We start from the raw sequence: 16698 nt of genomic DNA, 5'->3' as shown, positions 1-16698 counted from the left end.
GGGAGATTGGGGGTACTGGGGTTATATGGGGTGGTCGTCCTATTACAGGTGGGGTGGGTGTACCCGGTGGTTATATATAAAGATATGGGGGAGATTGGGGGTACTGGGGTTATATGGGGTGGTCGTCTTATTACAGGTGGGCTGGGTGTACCCGGTGGTTATATATAAAGATATGGGGGAGATTGGGGGTACTGGGGTTATATGGGGTGGTCGTCTTATTACAGGTGGACTGGGTGTACCCGGTGGTTATATATAAAGATATGGGGTAGACAGGGGGTACTTGGGGTTATATAGGGTGGTCGTCCTATTACAGGTGGGGTGGGAGTACCCGGTGGTTATACATGAATATATAGAGCAGGCAGGGGGTACTGGGGGTACATGAACCTGACTGACATGGGGTGGTCGTCCTATTACAGGTGGACTGGGTGTACCCGGTGGTTATACATGAATATATAGGGCAGATAGGGGGTACATATGTGTTACGTGTTATGTTTCCCAGCACAAAATGTAATACGTGAGTACCCCTTAAATTAAGGCTTTAATTGGGGGTACAAGGATCTTAGCCGAAGTGTCATTGATTACAGTACGGGTTGTTTTATTGTATCATACCACCCCTCTATGTTTGTCTCTTGGTTATTCCCCCACTTTGACTACCCCTTATTTTACCTGCTTTGTGGGGGTACTAAGTGTCATTAGGGGCCGCGGACTGCGTTACTTAAAGCAAGGGCCTAAGTGTCAAGGTGTGAAAATGAACACTTTGTTGTTTAGCTTTGGTGTTGCGAGTATGGCCTATGATCTGTACAAGAGTTACAACAATTCAGGAGTTTCATTGCTTGGAGTGAAGAAGAGGGTGAGAGAGGAGATCATTGAGACTACTAACAACAGTGGTGTTGTTACTACGATCAAGAACAGTCAAGTTATAACTCAGACTACGAAGCAAGATCGAGTTCGGGAACTTGAGGAGGAGTTAAGGAAGTTGACCGATGCAGCACGCAGCGATGCCACCGCCCGCACGACGTCGAACGTATCGGCTGATGCAGGGAATGAGGAAGTTGTTGGGAATGGAGATGATTCTGTACGAAGGCAATCCAAACGACGTAAATTGTGATATTGTTATTGTAACTTTGTTGTATTGCGGAGTAAACAAGTGTTATTCAAATGCACTTTGACTCAATTTGCACTCCTTGCATCTATACCGTATTTTCCCGTGCGAGCAGATGCTTTTCCCCCCGCATTCCTTGCATCTCGACCGCTGCCGCCCGTGCTCGCATATGCTTTTTCCCCCGCACTCCTTGCATCTCGATCGCTCCCGCCCGTGCTCGCATATGCTCCCTCCCTTGCAATCCTTGCATCTCGATCGGACCCGCCCGTGCTCGCATATGCCCCCCCCACCGCACTCCTTGCAACTCCATCGCTGACGTCCGTGCTCGCATATGCTCCCTCCCTTGCAATCCTTGCACACCGATCGGATCCGCCCGTGCTCGCATATGCACCCTCCTCCGCACTCCTTGCATTTCGATCGCTGCCGCCCATGCTCGCATATGCTTTTCCCCCCGCACTCCTTGCATCTCGATCGCTCCCGCCCGTGCTCGCATATGCTTTTCCCCCCGCACTCCTTGCATCTCGATCGCTCCCGCCTGTGCTCGCATATGCTCCCTCCCTTGCAATCCTTGCACACCGAACGGACCCGCCCATGCTCGCATATGCACCCCCCTCCGCACTCCTTGCATTTCGATCGCTGCCGCCCATGCTCGCATATGCTCCCCCCTCCGCACTCCTTGCATTTCGATCGCTGCCGCCTGTGCTCGCATATGCTTTTCCCCCCGCACTCCTTGCATCTCGACCGCTGCCGCCCGTGCTCACACTTTGATGCTGTATAGTGTACGCTGATCTTCCTCCTCTTCCATTGTATCTCATCCACAGAGGCAAACTCCTCAATGTCGGCTGGAAACTCATCGGACAAGCACTCCGATCCCCCACACCTCTGCTCCCACTTTGATGCTGTATTCCTGTCAGTGCTGATCTTCCTCCTCTTCCGTTGTATCGCATCCACAGAGGCAAACTCCTCAATGTCGGCTGGAAACTCATCGGACAAGCACAAGAGATCCTCAGCCGCCAACATGCCTCCCATAGACCCTTCCCAGTGCTGCAGTGCGATACTGCGCTTTTTTATTTATTGGAAAAAACCAAACCGTAGCAAACTTTTTAAAAAAAAGGCTCAAGAACTGCAAAAACAAATAAAATCCACACTCTCACAAAACAATAATACATTGTCTTTATTGACTGAAAAGAAAAGGCAGTCCGGAGCAAACCGTAAAGGAGGGGGAGTCACTTTCAGTTCGATCATTTTCCCATGAAAATGCATCATCGATTAAAGTTTGTAACTACTTTTATCCCCATGCAATACTGCAATAGAGTGCGTCCATTTCCTCCACATATATTCCCACCATCCCGTATCACAGTATCCGTCGTATTGACCAAGACTTCCGCCATGCATGTATGTGATGGCGGAGATGAGCTCATCAGAAGCAATCTCTACGTTTGCATCATGCAGTCTATCTATCATGCGTTGCCACTTGTCTAGCTTCGATACTGTCCTTAGAAACTCACCTCTTATTATGCATCCACCGGCACAACCGTAATAAGTATGCTGCATCCTTCTTTGAGTCTCTTCTTGTATGGCTTGTACAAAACACTTCTTGATCACAGTGAGCAGGAATTTGGGGGGTAGAATGGTAGGAAACCAGGGTGATAGTAGGGTGGGTACTGGCGGGAACCTCAAGGGGTGGAGAGGTAGGGTAGTCCCTGAAGATAGGGCAGTCCTTCAGGTTGGTGACCAATGTTGTCCTTCACGACAGAGACTGGAGCAAGAGAATACAAGATATCCATACAGAACAAACAATACGAACAAAGAAAGTCGAAGGTGGCATAGAACTGTATCAAGCAGTGTAGAAGCAAGGCAACGAACCAAAGCATCAAACGATGATAGCATATCCTAGACTGTTCAAGCATCTGAATAAGGAAATGATGAAATGGATAGATCAGGTTACAAGGAAAGTCGGTTTTTCCTCCTTACATCAAGCGGTCTTGTTTAGGATATAGATTGGCGAAGTTTGGTGCGAGGAGGAAAATCCAAACATATCTACGAGAACAGCATTGAAGCTTGTCTTTTGATGTCTAAATGCTCGCTGTGTTTTCAAGTCATGACATGCGACTGAGACTTACAAAGACAAGGCTGTAGCAGATTCCATGGTAGCTGGAAAGAAAACTCTTTACGATTGGCTTGAGGTACGTGAACTCTGTTTCGCAATATGTCTTGACAGTTGGTAGATTCCTCAAAGTGCGTCGGAGAACGACATCAAGAAGGCGTACAGGAAGCTCGCAGTCAAGCATCATCCTGACAAGGGAGGAGATGAAGCGGGTGAGCTCTGCGGCGTTTGGACTGAGGTCGCTGACTCGTATGGCAGTCTTCAAAGAGATCACGAAAGCGTATGAGGTCCTCTCAGACGCGCAAAAGAGGAAGATCTACGATCAATATGGCGAAGAGGGTCTAGAGGTGTGAGGGAGCTGGTCGAGGAAAGACTTGACAGTCAGCACAGAACGGAGGAGCCCCTACGCACAGTGCAGAAGACATCTTCAGTATGTTCTTTGGTGGTGGTGGTGAGCCTTTCTTGAGGAAAATTGCTTTTTGTTGAGTGGTGGATATCTACTAGGCCGAAGACGGAATCAGGGGCCGAAGAAGGTGAGGAGGAGCATTGAGTGTTGTGCGGTGCTCATGCGGCTGGCAGGGAGAGGATGTGGTCCATCAGATCAATGTGACGCTGGAAGACCTGTACAACGGGAAGACGAGAAAACTTGCCATCACTCGCAAAGTAACCCCGGCCGCCTTAGTTCCTATTCTCATTGTGCCATGCAGGTTCCCGTTGATCCCGATGCTGAGCCAAAAGTTTGTTCAGCCTGTGACGGTCATGGCGTCAAGATGCTCACCAGACAGATAGGCCCCGGTATGATCCAGCAGATGCAGGTATGTGCGATTTCCAGCTGTGTGAGGAGATGATATTTGGACGAGGTTGCTTGCCAAGATTGTGGTGGACAAGGATACGACGTGAAATTGAAAACTGAACGACAAGTGAGTTTCTTTGTAGTGCAATACCCTGGCAGAGTGTTGAAGTTGTTGCAGGTACTGGAATGCTGCATCGAGAAGGGTATGAAGCATGGACAAAAGATCGTGTTGCGTGGAGAAGCAGATCAGGTTGACTTGGTGTTGGGATTGTTTCAGAGACGGCTGATTACACATGGTAGTTGCCAGGAACAATTCCAGGGGATGTTGTTTTCGTGCTGGCACAGGAGAAGCACTCCACGTGAGCTCTGCTGTCTCACGACCAACTTGTCCTCATCCGACTTCCCATCCTGCTTTCCAGGTTTCTGCGCAAGAATGATGACCTGCTGATCACCAGCCAGAAGATCACGCTGATCGAGGCTCTCACTGGTGCCTGGTTTGATATGACTGAGTGCATCCCCTGAATCTCCACTCAGGCGCTCAGATTGTCATCAATCATCTTGATGGCAGAAAACTTGTCTGCAAGACTGCTCCCGGAGAAATTGTCAAGCCAGGTCTAACTTGACACAAGAAGAACCATAGGAGTGATCATGAACTGCCAGGACAAATCAAGTGTATCGACGATGAAGGGATGCCGATGCATAAGAACCCATTTGTCAAGGTATGTTGACAGTGGGTCGCTCTTGAGCTAACAGAAGATTCACTTGGGCTGCAGGGGAAACTCTACATCCGCTTCGAAATAGTCTTCCCTTCCAACAATTCCATCTCTCCTTCGCAGAAGGCTGTTCTTGAGAAGGTGTCTCAGTTCGCCATCGCCTTTCTGGCCTCACAGCTGTCACGCAGGTCCTACCGTCTGCTCCAACTCCAATGTCCCTTGGAGATGCCGAAGAGGTCCATGACAAACGGTGAAGCCGGTAGTCAACCACTGACTTCACTGCTGTTCCTGCAGGTCACGATGCAAGATGCTGACGAGGCGTCGATGGGCGGAGATGCGGTCAGTCACGTCAGTCTCTCAAATCTTCGCACGAGTGAGTTGAGTCTGCAGGGAGGACACGCGAGAGCAGCGACTGATGAAGATGGAGACGAGGAAATGCGAGGAGGGCAGAGAGTACAATGTGCACAACAATAGCGTGTACCGTAACGCTGATAGGCTACGCACAAAACTGAAAATAGGCAACAAGTAGGAGCATCATGTGTAAAGTTAGGATCTCGATCAGTCAATTTCGGACTGGTACAACAGAGGCATCATCGATACTCTGAGAATGAATCATGTTCGCTAGACTCTGAGACTTTCAACCTTCAGTGTCGCCGTGTGGCGGATCGCCGTGAAGTTACGGACCCGGCGGCCTGGCCGAGCCGCTGAGTCAGCCGCTGTGCCGGTCACAAGGGCGTAGGCCGCCCGGCCGGCCGCGTGTCACGGCCTACGTACCTCAGTGCGGGGGTGGCCGGCCGCCCTCCGAGGCCCCAGTACGGTACTGAGGCGGGGCGGGCCCTGGCATCCGACGGGTACGGCGGGCCCGGCACTGCATACCGGCGTCTCACCGTCCATACGGGAGGAGTCGGTCACTGAGTGACTTTACTCCGAAAGTGAAATGACTTGTACTGCTGTAAACACTATCCAAAACCAGGTGACTGAGGCGGGTCCGTATGATCGTTACACTCGCATCAAACGGAAATCTCAGGCACACAAAGCGAGCATACTCTCCCCAATATTGGGAGCATACTCTCCCCTCAAATTTCAAATATTCACGACATAATTGAAAAATAAATGCTACGTTTGAAATAGATTTCTGACGCCTTCATAGGTACGATCTGGTTCCCTAATATATTGTTTGGGTAGGGTGTTCTTGTTTGTGGGGTAGGGTCTCTTTGATCACCGGTACTCAGTTGAAGATACCGATGGTACTCATGGAGGTAGGGTCAGGGAAGCAGGGGCAGTGGTACTTGTGAGTGAACTCCGAGATGAGGGGGGGGGTAGCATGATGGAGTGTGTTTTTACACGTGCAGAGCAACAAGAAAAAAAAACAAGAAGAAAAAAAGAAATAAGGGACGAGAAGTAAATCAAGGAACATTAGCTTTAGTCAATATCAAAAACTGGTACTATTGTTCCTTAATGTGACGTTAAAATGATCTACAGCTAAGGGAGACGTTATTCGGCCCTACAGAATTGTCCGATTTGCTCTCTAGTTTTTTTTCATACTTCAATCCCCTTAAAAAAAAAAACAACCCCAAGCAATTAGGGAGCAACGGGTACTCTTCCACCCCTTCATTTGCTATTTGGGGACCCCACCCCTAAGTATCACCCACCCTCTTAGGTATCAGTGCATCAACTACCCCACCCCTCTCTCCCCCTCTCCACCCCCTTCCTTCCGATCTCCCTCACATCCTATTTTTGACACCCTACCCAATCTCAAGTACTACCCTACCCCCACAAACTGAAAATCCTGGTGATCGAAGACAACCCCCTCATGAGTCTCATATATTCTTTTATAAGTACCCGTGGTATTACTACCCACCCTCGGTCATGTTAAGATTACCCACCCCTCACACTCTCATCTTTACACTGAGCTACCCCACCCTTCCTATGTACCCAACCCCCAAAAGACCTCCTCCAACTAATAGTGAATAGTCTCTGTAATAGCACTGAAGCTGGTTATTATCGAGATATTTGTACCATTTATATGTTAATAGACCTCTATATACTTATAAATAGAACATAATTCTTTTAATAGCACTTCCTTGGCCTCCTCGCCCGCACGCGGCCTCTCCCCCCCTCCCCCTGTCGCTGCTCCTCCGGCTTGCCTTGGCTCCCCAGCCTCTCGCCCTCACCTAGACTACCTGCTTCCTCTTCGCCTGCTGTGGGAGTCCTTGGTATCCACGGGTACAAGAGATGCGGAGGTCGGTTCTCCTCCTCGTGCTTCCAGCACTGTGCTCGGCCTTCACGCCAGCATTTCATCCAAAGCTCACCAGCTCCAGGGCAGCAAAGGGTCGCGTAGGGTCTTTGGCTCCAAAGCTTCGTAGCCCACAGACCGTCAATCGCCATATCACCAGCAATATTTTCTGCAGCGGGAACTCAGTTCAGTATGCGCCATTCCAGTACCTCGAGGAACGAGATGCGTGTGGTGTAGGATTTGTAGCTACCCGAAAGAATGAGCCTTCCCATGACGTCGTTCGCAAGGTTTTCTTAGCTCCTCCCGATTTACTTCTCGTTCTCCCTCCTCTCTTATCTTGCCTCTCTCTCTCTCTCTCTCTCTCTCTCTCTCTCTCTCTCTCTCTCTCTCTCTCTCTCTCTCTCTCTCTCTCTCTCTCTCTCTCTCTCTCGCTCTCGCTCTCGCTCTCTCTCTATCTCTATCTCTATCTCCCTTCTTCTAAGAACCTGGCCAGGCAAGTGTGGCCTTGGGATGCATGGAGCATAGAGGTGCATGCGGAGCAGACTATGACAGGTTTACCGCTGCTTGCTTGTCTCGTAGCTGCTCAGTGATCAGTCGCTTGTAGTGGTGACGGTGCCGGCATGATGACCGCCATTCCCTGGGAGCTGTTTGAAGACTGGGTCAAGGGAGACGACACGAAGAAGTCGGGGGTCGGTATGATGTTCCTGCCCCAGGTGAGCTGCCCCTCTTGTTTGCCCTACAGCATTCCATGACGAGCTTGACTTGCAGGACCCGAGCAAGCGCGAGACCGCAAAGAAGGCCGTTGAAGCTGTAGCCACCAAGAACGGCAAATTCCAAGTGTTGGGGTGGAGAACTGTGCCAGTCAAGCCGGAAGTGCTGGGCTCACAGGCCTCTGCAAACAGACCTCATGTGAGGGTTTGCAGTGCTGCAAGAAAGAGGGAGTGACGTCATCTCAGATCGAGCAAATCATCTTGAAGTCATCCGAGGGTCTTACAGGAGACGTTCTCGAGCAAGCGCTCTACCTCGTGATGCGAAGCATCCAGACGGCGGTGGGTGATACATGACGAGAATGTGCGATATGACTGTCAGCGCTGCAGGTCAAGGAGAAAGGACTCGACTGGTTCGATGACATGATCTACGCCTGCTCCTTCTCATCCAGGACTATTGTGAGAGGATCTGACGAGGCAACTTACCCATCTGATGTAGCTGTGCAGGTCTACAAGGGCATGGTTCGATCTGTCGTCCTCGACCAGTTCTACTCAGATCTGACGGATCCTCGCTACAAGAGTCAGTTTGCCATCTACCATCGTCGCTTCAGCACCAACACGATGCCTCGATGGCCTCTGGCTCAGCCCTTCCGGTCTCTCGGGCACAACGGGGAGATCAACACTCTCCTCGGCAACATCAACTGGATGCGTGCACGTGAGGCCGTGATGGACCAGGGAGTCGCGTTCGAGAAAGGCTCGGACATCTCTAAGCTCGACCCTCTTTCCACCGCTAAGAACTCTGACTCGGCCAACTTGGACGAGGCTGTCACTCTCGCCATCCGCGCAGGCAAGACGCCGATGGAGGCGCTGATGATCATGGTGCCTGAGGCCTACAAGAACCAGCCGGCGCTCGACAAGATGCCTGAGATCACAGACTTCTACGACTACTACAGTGGCCTGCAAGAAGCCTGGGACGGACCCGCACTTCTTGTCTTCTCCGATGGCAAGAAGCTTGGCGCTTGCTTGGATCGCAATGGACTCCGTCCTGCCCGTTTCCTCACCACAACCGATGGGCTCGTGTGCATGATGTCGGAGACTGGAGTCGTTCCCGGCATCGACGAGAGCAAGATTGACAAGAAGGGACGCCTGGGCCCCGGACAAATGATCGCCTTCGATCTTGAGAGCGGCGAGTTCTTCGAGAACTACGAAATCAAGTCCAAGATTGCTAAGCAGGCGCCTTACGGCAAGTGGCTCAAGGAGAAGCAGACCAAGGTTGAGAAGCAGCCGATGAAGGCAGACAGGCTCTTCAAGAACGAGATCGACCTCATCCGACAGCAGGTCGTCTTCGGCTGGGCATCGGAGGACATGGAGATGCAGATCGCCGACATGGCCTCCACTGGCAAGGAGACCACCTTCTGCATGGGTGATGATGCTCCTCTTGCTGTCCTTTCGGAGAAGCCGCACACGCTGTACAACTACTTCAAGCAGAGGTTCGCGCAAGTGACGAACCCTCCCATCGACCCGCTGCGAGAGAACCTCGTCATGTCTCTTGACATGTACCTCGGACGGAAGGGCAACTGCATCGAGCCCGCCTCTGACCACAACGCCGAGCAGATCAAGATCGAGTCGCCGGTGATCAACGAGAAGGAGCTTGACATGATCAAGGGGGCCAAGAAGTCGGTGACTCTCTCCACCCTCTACGATATCTCCAAGGGACCCCAGGGCCTCGAGGAGCAGGTCAACGCTCTCAAGAAGCAGGCAGAGGAAGCCGTCAAGTCCGGAGCTGAGATCCTCGTGCTGTCTGACTACACCCCAGCTGGAATCTCAGCTGAGCAAACTTACATCCCCCCCCTCATGGCTGTTGGAGCAGTCCACCACCACCTTCTCTCCCAGAAGCTCAGGCTTCAGGCCTCCATCGTCGTTGAAACTGCTCAGGCCTGGAGTACGCATCACTTCGCCTGCTTGGTAGGTTACGGTGCCAGCGCTGTGCTGCCCTACGCGGCTTACGAGGGCGTTCGATCCTGGCACGCGTCAACCAAGACGCAGTCGCTGATGGAGACAGGACGCATCCCCAAGATCTCAGTGGAGGACGCGCTGGTGAACTATCGCGAGTCAGTGGATGCCGGCCTGTACAAGATCATGTCGAAGATCGGGATCTCGCTCCTGTCCTCCTACAACGCCGCACAGATCTTCGAGGCGATCGGTCTGGGCAAGGACGTGATCGACCTGGCCTTCAAGGGCAGCGTCTCGAGGGTTGGCGGCATGAGTGTCGGCGACGTGGCTAACGAGATCGCATCGCTTCACGCGACTGGCTTCCCGGAGACTCCATTGAAGCAGCTCGAGAACTACGGGTTCGTCAAGTACTACACTGGACGCGAGTACCACCACAACGCTCCTCCTCTGACCAAGCTGCTCCATAAGGCGATCCGAGAGAAGAGCGTCGCCGACTATGAGCTCTTCCAGCAGTCCCTCAAGAACGCTCCGCTTGCCGTCCTCCGTGATCTGCTAGACATCAAGTCTGACCGCAAGCCCATTGCTCTAGATGAGGTCGAGCCCGTGGAGGAGATCATGCGCAAGTTTAACACGGGCGGCATGTCGCTGGGAGCTCTCTCGCGCGAGGCCCATGAGACTCTCTCGGTGGCGATGAACCGCATCGGCGGCAAGTCGAACTCTGGCGAAGGAGGAGAGGACGAGCTTCGCTTCAAGCCCATCGCCGACGTGGACGAGTCCGGTCACTCGCCCAGCTTTCCGCACCTGCGTGGCCTCAAGAACGGGGACGAGATCACGTCGAAGATCAAGCAAGTCGCGTCCGGGCGGTTCGGGGTGACTCCCGAGTACTTGATGACGGCGTCGCAGATCGAGATCAAGATCGCGCAGGGAGCGAAGCCTGGTGAGGGCGGGCAGCTGCCGGGCAACAAGATCGACAAGTACATCGCGACGCTGAGGTTGTCCAAGCCCGGAGTGACTCTGATCTCTCCTCCCCCCCACCACGACATCTACTCCATCGAGGATCTTGCTCAGCTGATCTACGACCTGCACATGATCAACCCCAAGGCCAAGGTCAGCGTTAAGCTCGTCGCCTGCTCTGGCATCGGCACCGTCGCGTCGGGAGTGGCGAAGGCGAATGCTGACGTCATCCACATCTCCGGGCACGACGGCGGCACCGGCGCGTCGCCACTCTCGTCCATCAAGCACGCGGGGCTGCCATGGGAGTTGGGGCTGACAGAGGTACACAAGACTCTTTACGAGAACGGCCTGCGCGATCGCGTGCTGCTGCGAGTGGACGGAGGGATGAAGACAGGATGGGACGTTGTGCTCGGAGCTCTGATGGGAGCGGAGGAGTACGGTTTCGGAACGATCGCCATGATCGCCGAGGGTTGCATCATGGCTCGCATCTGCCACACCAACAACTGCCCGGTGGGCGTCACGACGCAGAAGGAGGCGCTGCGGAAGAAATTCCCTGGGACCCCCGAGGCTGTCGTGAACTACTTTGAGTTCGTCGCGCAGGAGGTGCGGCAGGTGATGGCTCACCTCGGCTACAAGAGTCTCGCCGACCTCGTTGGACGCGCCGACCTGCTGACGAAGCGCGAGGAGGCAGCGCCGACCAAGACCAAGAACCTCGACCTCAGCTTCCTGCTCAGCTCGCCCAATACCAAGGACGATAGGACGTGGGTACACGACGAGAGGACGCAGGGCGTCAACGACAACGGTCCTGTGCTGGACGACGAGATCCTGGCTGACAAGGAGGTGATGGCTGCGATCGATGGGGCGAAGGAGCTCAAGAAGGAGCTCAAGATCGTCAACACCGATCGGTCCACGGGCGCTCGTGTCGCAGGTCAGATCGCCAAGAGGTGGGGGAACTTGGGGTACGAGAGGGAGGGAGGGAACCTTCACCTCGTGTTCAAGGGCTCGGCCGGTCAGAGCTTCGGCGCCTTCACGCTGCCAGGCATGACGATGGAGGTTGTGGGTGAGGTCAACGACTACGTGGGCAAGGGCATCCATGGCGGTGACATTGTCGTCCGACCCCCAGCGGAGGCCCAGTTCTTGGCCGAGGAGAACGTGATCGTCGGGAACACGGCTCTGTACGGGGCCACAGGTGGGCGTCTGTTCGCCAACGGCAAGGCGGGCGAGCGATTTGCCGTGAGGAACTCGCGTTGTCATGCTGTCTGCGAGGGGACGGGCGATCATGCGCTGGAGTACATGACTGGAGGTGTCGTGGTAGTTCTGGGTGAGACGGGACGCAATGTGGCGGCAGGGATGACAGGAGGGCTCGCGTACCTTCTGGAGGAGGAGGATGGGAGTGTGGAGAAGCGACTCAACGCTGAGATCGTGAAGAAGCAGCGAGTTCACACCAAGGCGGGCGAGGAGCAGCTCAAGGGGCTCATCGAGGCTCATGTTCGCGCTACCGGCTCCGTGAAAGGCAAGCGCATCCTTGACAACTGGAGCTCCTTCCTCCCCAAGTTCTGGCAGCTCGTTCCTCCCTCTGAGGCCAAGACGCCCGAGGCGTCTGATCAGGTGCTGGAGGACGTGGCGAAGGAGGCTGCCAAGGTCTGAATGGCCAGAGCTCCTTTGCTTGACATGCGTTGGTGATGATGATTATGATGAGTTGGCTTGTTTGATAGCGAAATGAAAGTAAAACCACAAAATCGTCCAGTGCTGACGTGACTTCGTTGCTCGTTACATTCCATCCATGAGACCGCGGCCTCTCTCAAGAGTCAGTCCAGCAGAATTGCGGCGGCGGACGCACGCCCTCCATGTTGCAGCGTCTGAGAAAATTCGCAAACATGATCGAGCTGCATATGCTAGGTTTAGCTTGTTCCTGCTTTGTTCTGCTTGAGGCACTTTTTACCTTCTGCCAGTAAATCCACTACCCCTATGAGTACTCCTCCTCGAGCGTTCATCCCTCTTGCCATCTCGACGGACGGTACCCTGCATCCTGACACCCTCCGCTTCATCTGGTATCTCGCGGACATCATTGCTCAGCGCTCGATGCCTCTTGAGGATGCGGCGTTTGGTCGGCACTTCGTGCCTGATGACGGACCTGCTGCTGAGGTCTTGGCTCGCAAACGCGCCGCCACCTATCAGCGCCTCACCATGCAGCTGACGCTGGAGGCGCTCTTGTCTGGTGCGAGGCGCATGACGCCCTTGCGGGCGCAAGCACTTCTCGAGCCAGAGGACAGCTCCTCCTCGGACTTTGTCGAAGTCGCCCGAGGAGGAGTCTTCGCCGGAGGTCTCCGACTCCGATGGGGGACACCCTTCGGGTGGCCCCGACGATCGGCGCGGAGCTGGCGAGGCGTCTCCGTCCCTCACTGTGACGTCGGGTGCCTCCGGAGAGCTCGACACCACTGGGGTGCTTGCTGCTGGTCCGAGCTCGCGGTCCTTGGGCATTGCTGCGGCGTCGCCGCCGTCACGGGCGGCTCCCGCTGACTCGGCTTCCGCTGACTCGGAGGCTAGCGAGGAGGACTACCTCGAGCGGTACCGTGTTCCTGTGTCCAGCCGCTCCCTCCGTCCGCTGCCCCAGGCGGACCCCCGGGCAACGCCGGCTCCTTGTCGGCGGCTGCCCTTTCTTCGTCCGCGGCCGCCCGCTTTGTGGCGGCAGCGGACGTCTCGACTGACAGTGGTCAGTCGGCTGCCTCCGGGTATCGCGTCTAAGGGATTTTATTCCTCCTGCATGCTCCTGCTGCTTGTTGCTTGACCCTTAGGCTGCTTGTCTGCTTGTCTGCGCGGCTTCGCGCTTGGGCTGGCGATGCCGCGTCTGGGTGCCAGCAGTGCTGGTTCTTTTCGGGCTTGTGTTTTGTGTGTGTTTGTGCAGCTTCTCGCTGTGGACTGTGTGCCTGCCGGTTCAGCTTGTTCCTGCTTTGTTTTGCTTGAGGCACTTTTTACCTTCTGCCAGTAAATCCTATACACAGCGAGGAGGACTACCTCGAGCGGTACCGTGTTCCTGTGTCCAGCCTCCCTCCGTCCGCTGCCCCTGGCGGACCCCCGGGCAGCGCCGGCTCCTTGTCGGCGGCTGCCCTTTCTCCGTCCGCGGCCGCCCGCTTTGTGGCGGCAGCGGACGGGCTGCCTCCGGGTATCGCGTCTAAGGGATTTTATTCCTCCTGCATGCTCCTGCTGCTTGTTGCTTGACCCTTAGGCTGCTTGTCTGCGCGGCTTCGCGCTTGGGCTGGCGATGCCGCGTCTGGGCGGCGCGGAGCTGGCGAGGCGTCTCCGTCCCTCACTGTGACGTCGTTTGTGCAGCTTCTCGCTGTGGCGTAAAAAGTGCCTCAAGCAAAACAAAGCAGGATCAAGCTGAACCGGCAGGCACACAGTCCACAGCGAGAAGCGGCACAAACACACACAAAACACAAGCCCGAAAACAACCAGCACTGCTGGCACCCAGACGCGGCATCGCCAGCCCAAGCGCGAAGCCGCGCAGACAAGCAGCCTAAGGGTCAAGCAATCAAGCAACAAGCAGCAGGAGCATGCAGGAGGAATAAAATCCCTTAGACGCGATACCCGGAGGCAGCCGACTGACCACTGTCAGTCGAGACGTCCGCTGCCGCCACAAAGCGGGCGGCCGCGGACGGAGAAAGGGCAGCCGCCGACAAGGAGCCGGCGTTGCCCGGGGGTCCGCCTGGGGCAGCGGACGGAGGGAGGCTGGACACAGGAACACGGTACCGCTCGAGGTAGTCCTCCTCGCTAGCCTCCGAGTCAGCGGTAGCCGAGTCAGCGGGACTCCCCGGCGGCCGCCCGTGACGGCGGCGACGCCGCGGCAATGCCCAAGGACCGCGAGCTCGGACCAGCAGCAAGCACCCCAGTGGTGTCGAGCTCTCCGGAGGCACCCGACGTCACACGGTGAGGGACGAAGACGCCTCCGAGTCGCCAGCTCCGCGCCGATCGTCGGCACCACTCGACGTGTTTCCCCATCGGAGTCGGAGACCTCCGGCGAAGACTCCTCGGGCGACTCGACAAAGTCCGAGGAGGAGCTGTCCTCTGGCTCGAGAAGTGCTTGCGCCCGCAAGGGCGTCATGCGCCTCGCACCAGACAAGAGCGCCTCCAGCGTCAGCTGCATGGTGAGGCGCTGATAGGTGGCGGCGCGTTTGCGAGCCAAGACCTCAGCAGCAGGGCCGTCATCAGGCACGAAGTGCCGACCAAACGCCGCATCCTCAAGAGGCATTGAGCGCTGAGCAATGATGTCCGCGAGATACCAGATGAAGCGGAGGGTGTCAGGATGCAGGGTACTGTCCGTCGAGATGGCAAGAGGGATGAACGCTCGAGGAGGAGTAGTCATAGCATATGCAGCGCGATGTTTGCGAATTTTCTCAGACGCTGCAACATGGAGGGCGTCGAGGTTGACCTCCCCCCACTTGGTCAGGTCGGCAGAGCTACCAATGTAAGGGTGGACCAACGTCACGTCCGCCATCAAGCCCTCGTACTGCTCGGACCCTCGATCGCGGATTCCAGGGATGTGGATATCGCCCTTCATCTTGCGGCCATGAGGATGGGAGGGTACCTGCCGTCGAGAACGAGGATCCCCCACTGTATCGATGACGCTCTGAAGACCAGCTTCGTTCAGCATCGACCGAATCGTACGAGTAAGGTTGTCTTGCGCCGTGGGAAGCTTGGAGGATCGGCGTTTGCAGGTCTGGAGATGATGTGCAGCAACGGAGGGATCGAGCTCGCGCTGACATCCATCACATTTCGTCGGACACTGGCAGATCGGCATGCCATGGAGATAGCAGTCGAGCATCTGAGCATAGCGGTGCGGGAAGGCCTTGAGGGGGTAGTAGCTCGAGACTCGCATCGGAGAGTGGCTCAGGTCTCGCTCAGGAAAATGAGCGAAGATGGTAGACTGCAAGACCCTATCCTGCGACTTGAGCGAGTGTGTCCTGCGGCTGTGCAAGGTGAGGATATCACGCTGCTGATCGGTCAGCGCAGCGCGAGCATGCACATGGCGAGGGAAGACGCGCATGACAAGAGGGGTCACATTTCGCTGCGCAGGGGGAGGAATGAAGTCACTCATGAGACGAGTCGACGAGAGCGCGCAAACCAGGGGTGTGTACCACAGATGCCGGGGGGCGTCCTGCGTCATCAGGCACAGCAGCCGGGGCAGTGGGATCGCCGCGCCATCTGCAGCCGGTGCAGGAACCTTGACACGACGGTAGAGGATCGCTCCAGCATTATGAACGAAGTCGTGCGCCTCAACGAAGAAGGTCGCCAGAGGATGCTTCTGGGCACGGAGAGATCTCGAGCAGTTGTTGCCGAATCCTCCACCCTTGGTCATCGGTCCCCGCAAAGGAGCTGTAGCGCTTGATCGCCTGGATCAGGCTAGTGGTGTCGAGGATGTCAGTCAAATCCACCTGCAGTACTGCAAGCGCTTGCTGGGTGAGATGATCCGCGGAAGCACTTCCAAAGGCAGGCGACGCACCATCAGGAAACTTCTCTTGTGCTTCAGCAAGAAGATCAGCAAAAGATTCAGCCTTGTAGATGCCGGAGCGTCGGGTGCCTCCGGAGAGCTCGACACCACTGGGGTGCTTGCTGCTGGTCCGAGCTCGCCTGCTTCCTCCCCGGCATCGGTCGGGTCACGCCGGTCCTTGGGCATTGCCGCGGCGTCGCCGCCGTCACGGGCGGCTACCACTGACTCGGCTACCGCTGACTCTTCGCCGGAGGTCTCCGACTCCGATGGGGGACACCCTTCGAGTGGCCCCGACGATCGGCGCGGAGCTGGCGACTCGGAGGCGTCTCCGTCCCTCACTGTGACGTCGGGTGCCTCCGGAGAGCTCGACACCACTGGGGTGCTTGCTGCTGGTCCGAGCTCGCCTGCTTCCTCCCCGGCATCGGTCGGGTCACGCCGGTCCTTGGGCATTGCTGCGGCGTCGCCGCCGTCACGGGCGGCTACCACTGACTAGATATATAGGATTTACTGGCAGAAGATAAAAAGTGCCTCAAGCAAAACAAAGCAGGAACAAGCTGAACCGGCAGGTACACAGTCCACAGCGAGAAGCTGCTGACTCGGCTACCGCTGACTCGGAGGCTAGCGAGGAGGACTACCTCGAGCGGT

General features: G+C 55.7%; 4 protein-coding genes across 4 annotated transcripts; 2 read left to right on the top strand and 2 right to left on the bottom strand.

Annotated features, from left to right (window-relative positions):
• Nucleotides 1-1150: 1150 nt before the first annotated feature.
• On the bottom strand, nucleotides 1151-2088 carry GUITHDRAFT_158252 (hypothetical protein; the record flags this gene model as incomplete). Its single annotated transcript, XM_005828089.1, has 2 exons — nucleotides 1151-1872; nucleotides 1983-2088. 2 exons carry the CDS (start codon nucleotides 2086-2088, stop codon nucleotides 1151-1153), a joined length of 828 nt encoding a protein of 275 aa, XP_005828146.1.
• A 1161-nt stretch (nucleotides 2089-3249) lies between these two features.
• GUITHDRAFT_158251 (hypothetical protein) lies at nucleotides 3250-5189 on the top strand (the record flags this gene model as incomplete). The annotated part of the gene is made up of 16 exons (XM_005828088.1): nucleotides 3250-3288; nucleotides 3331-3421; nucleotides 3468-3556; nucleotides 3600-3660; nucleotides 3714-3742; nucleotides 3789-3872; nucleotides 3917-4024; nucleotides 4070-4129; nucleotides 4181-4252; nucleotides 4303-4361; nucleotides 4422-4489; nucleotides 4663-4721; nucleotides 4776-4856; nucleotides 4904-4951; nucleotides 5010-5054; nucleotides 5106-5189. The coding sequence occupies 16 exons, from the start codon at nucleotides 3250-3252 to the stop codon at nucleotides 5187-5189; spliced, it is 1077 nt and encodes a 358-aa protein (XP_005828145.1).
• A 1761-nt stretch (nucleotides 5190-6950) lies between these two features.
• On the top strand, nucleotides 6951-12310 carry GUITHDRAFT_88543 (glutamate synthase; the record flags this gene model as incomplete). The annotated part of the gene is made up of 7 exons (XM_005828087.1): nucleotides 6951-7238; nucleotides 7445-7503; nucleotides 7556-7664; nucleotides 7720-7860; nucleotides 7908-7976; nucleotides 8049-8117; nucleotides 8166-12310. The coding sequence occupies 7 exons, from the start codon at nucleotides 6951-6953 to the stop codon at nucleotides 12210-12212; spliced, it is 4782 nt and encodes a 1593-aa protein (XP_005828144.1). The 3' UTR covers nucleotides 12213-12310.
• Nucleotides 12311-13747: 1437 nt separating this feature from the next.
• On the bottom strand, nucleotides 13748-15921 carry GUITHDRAFT_112903 (hypothetical protein; the record flags this gene model as incomplete). Its single annotated transcript, XM_005828086.1, has 3 exons — nucleotides 13748-13902; nucleotides 14019-14082; nucleotides 14545-15921. The coding sequence occupies 3 exons, from the start codon at nucleotides 15919-15921 to the stop codon at nucleotides 13748-13750; spliced, it is 1596 nt and encodes a 531-aa protein (XP_005828143.1).
• Nucleotides 15922-16698: the final 777 nt, after the last annotated feature.

The sequence above is a fragment of the Guillardia theta genome (assembly GCF_000315625.1).
Source record: "Guillardia theta CCMP2712 unplaced genomic scaffold GUITHscaffold_62, whole genome shotgun sequence".
Classification (NCBI taxonomy): domain Eukaryota; class Cryptophyceae; order Pyrenomonadales; family Geminigeraceae; genus Guillardia; species Guillardia theta.
This window is presented reverse-complemented; position numbering and strand designations above follow the sequence as displayed.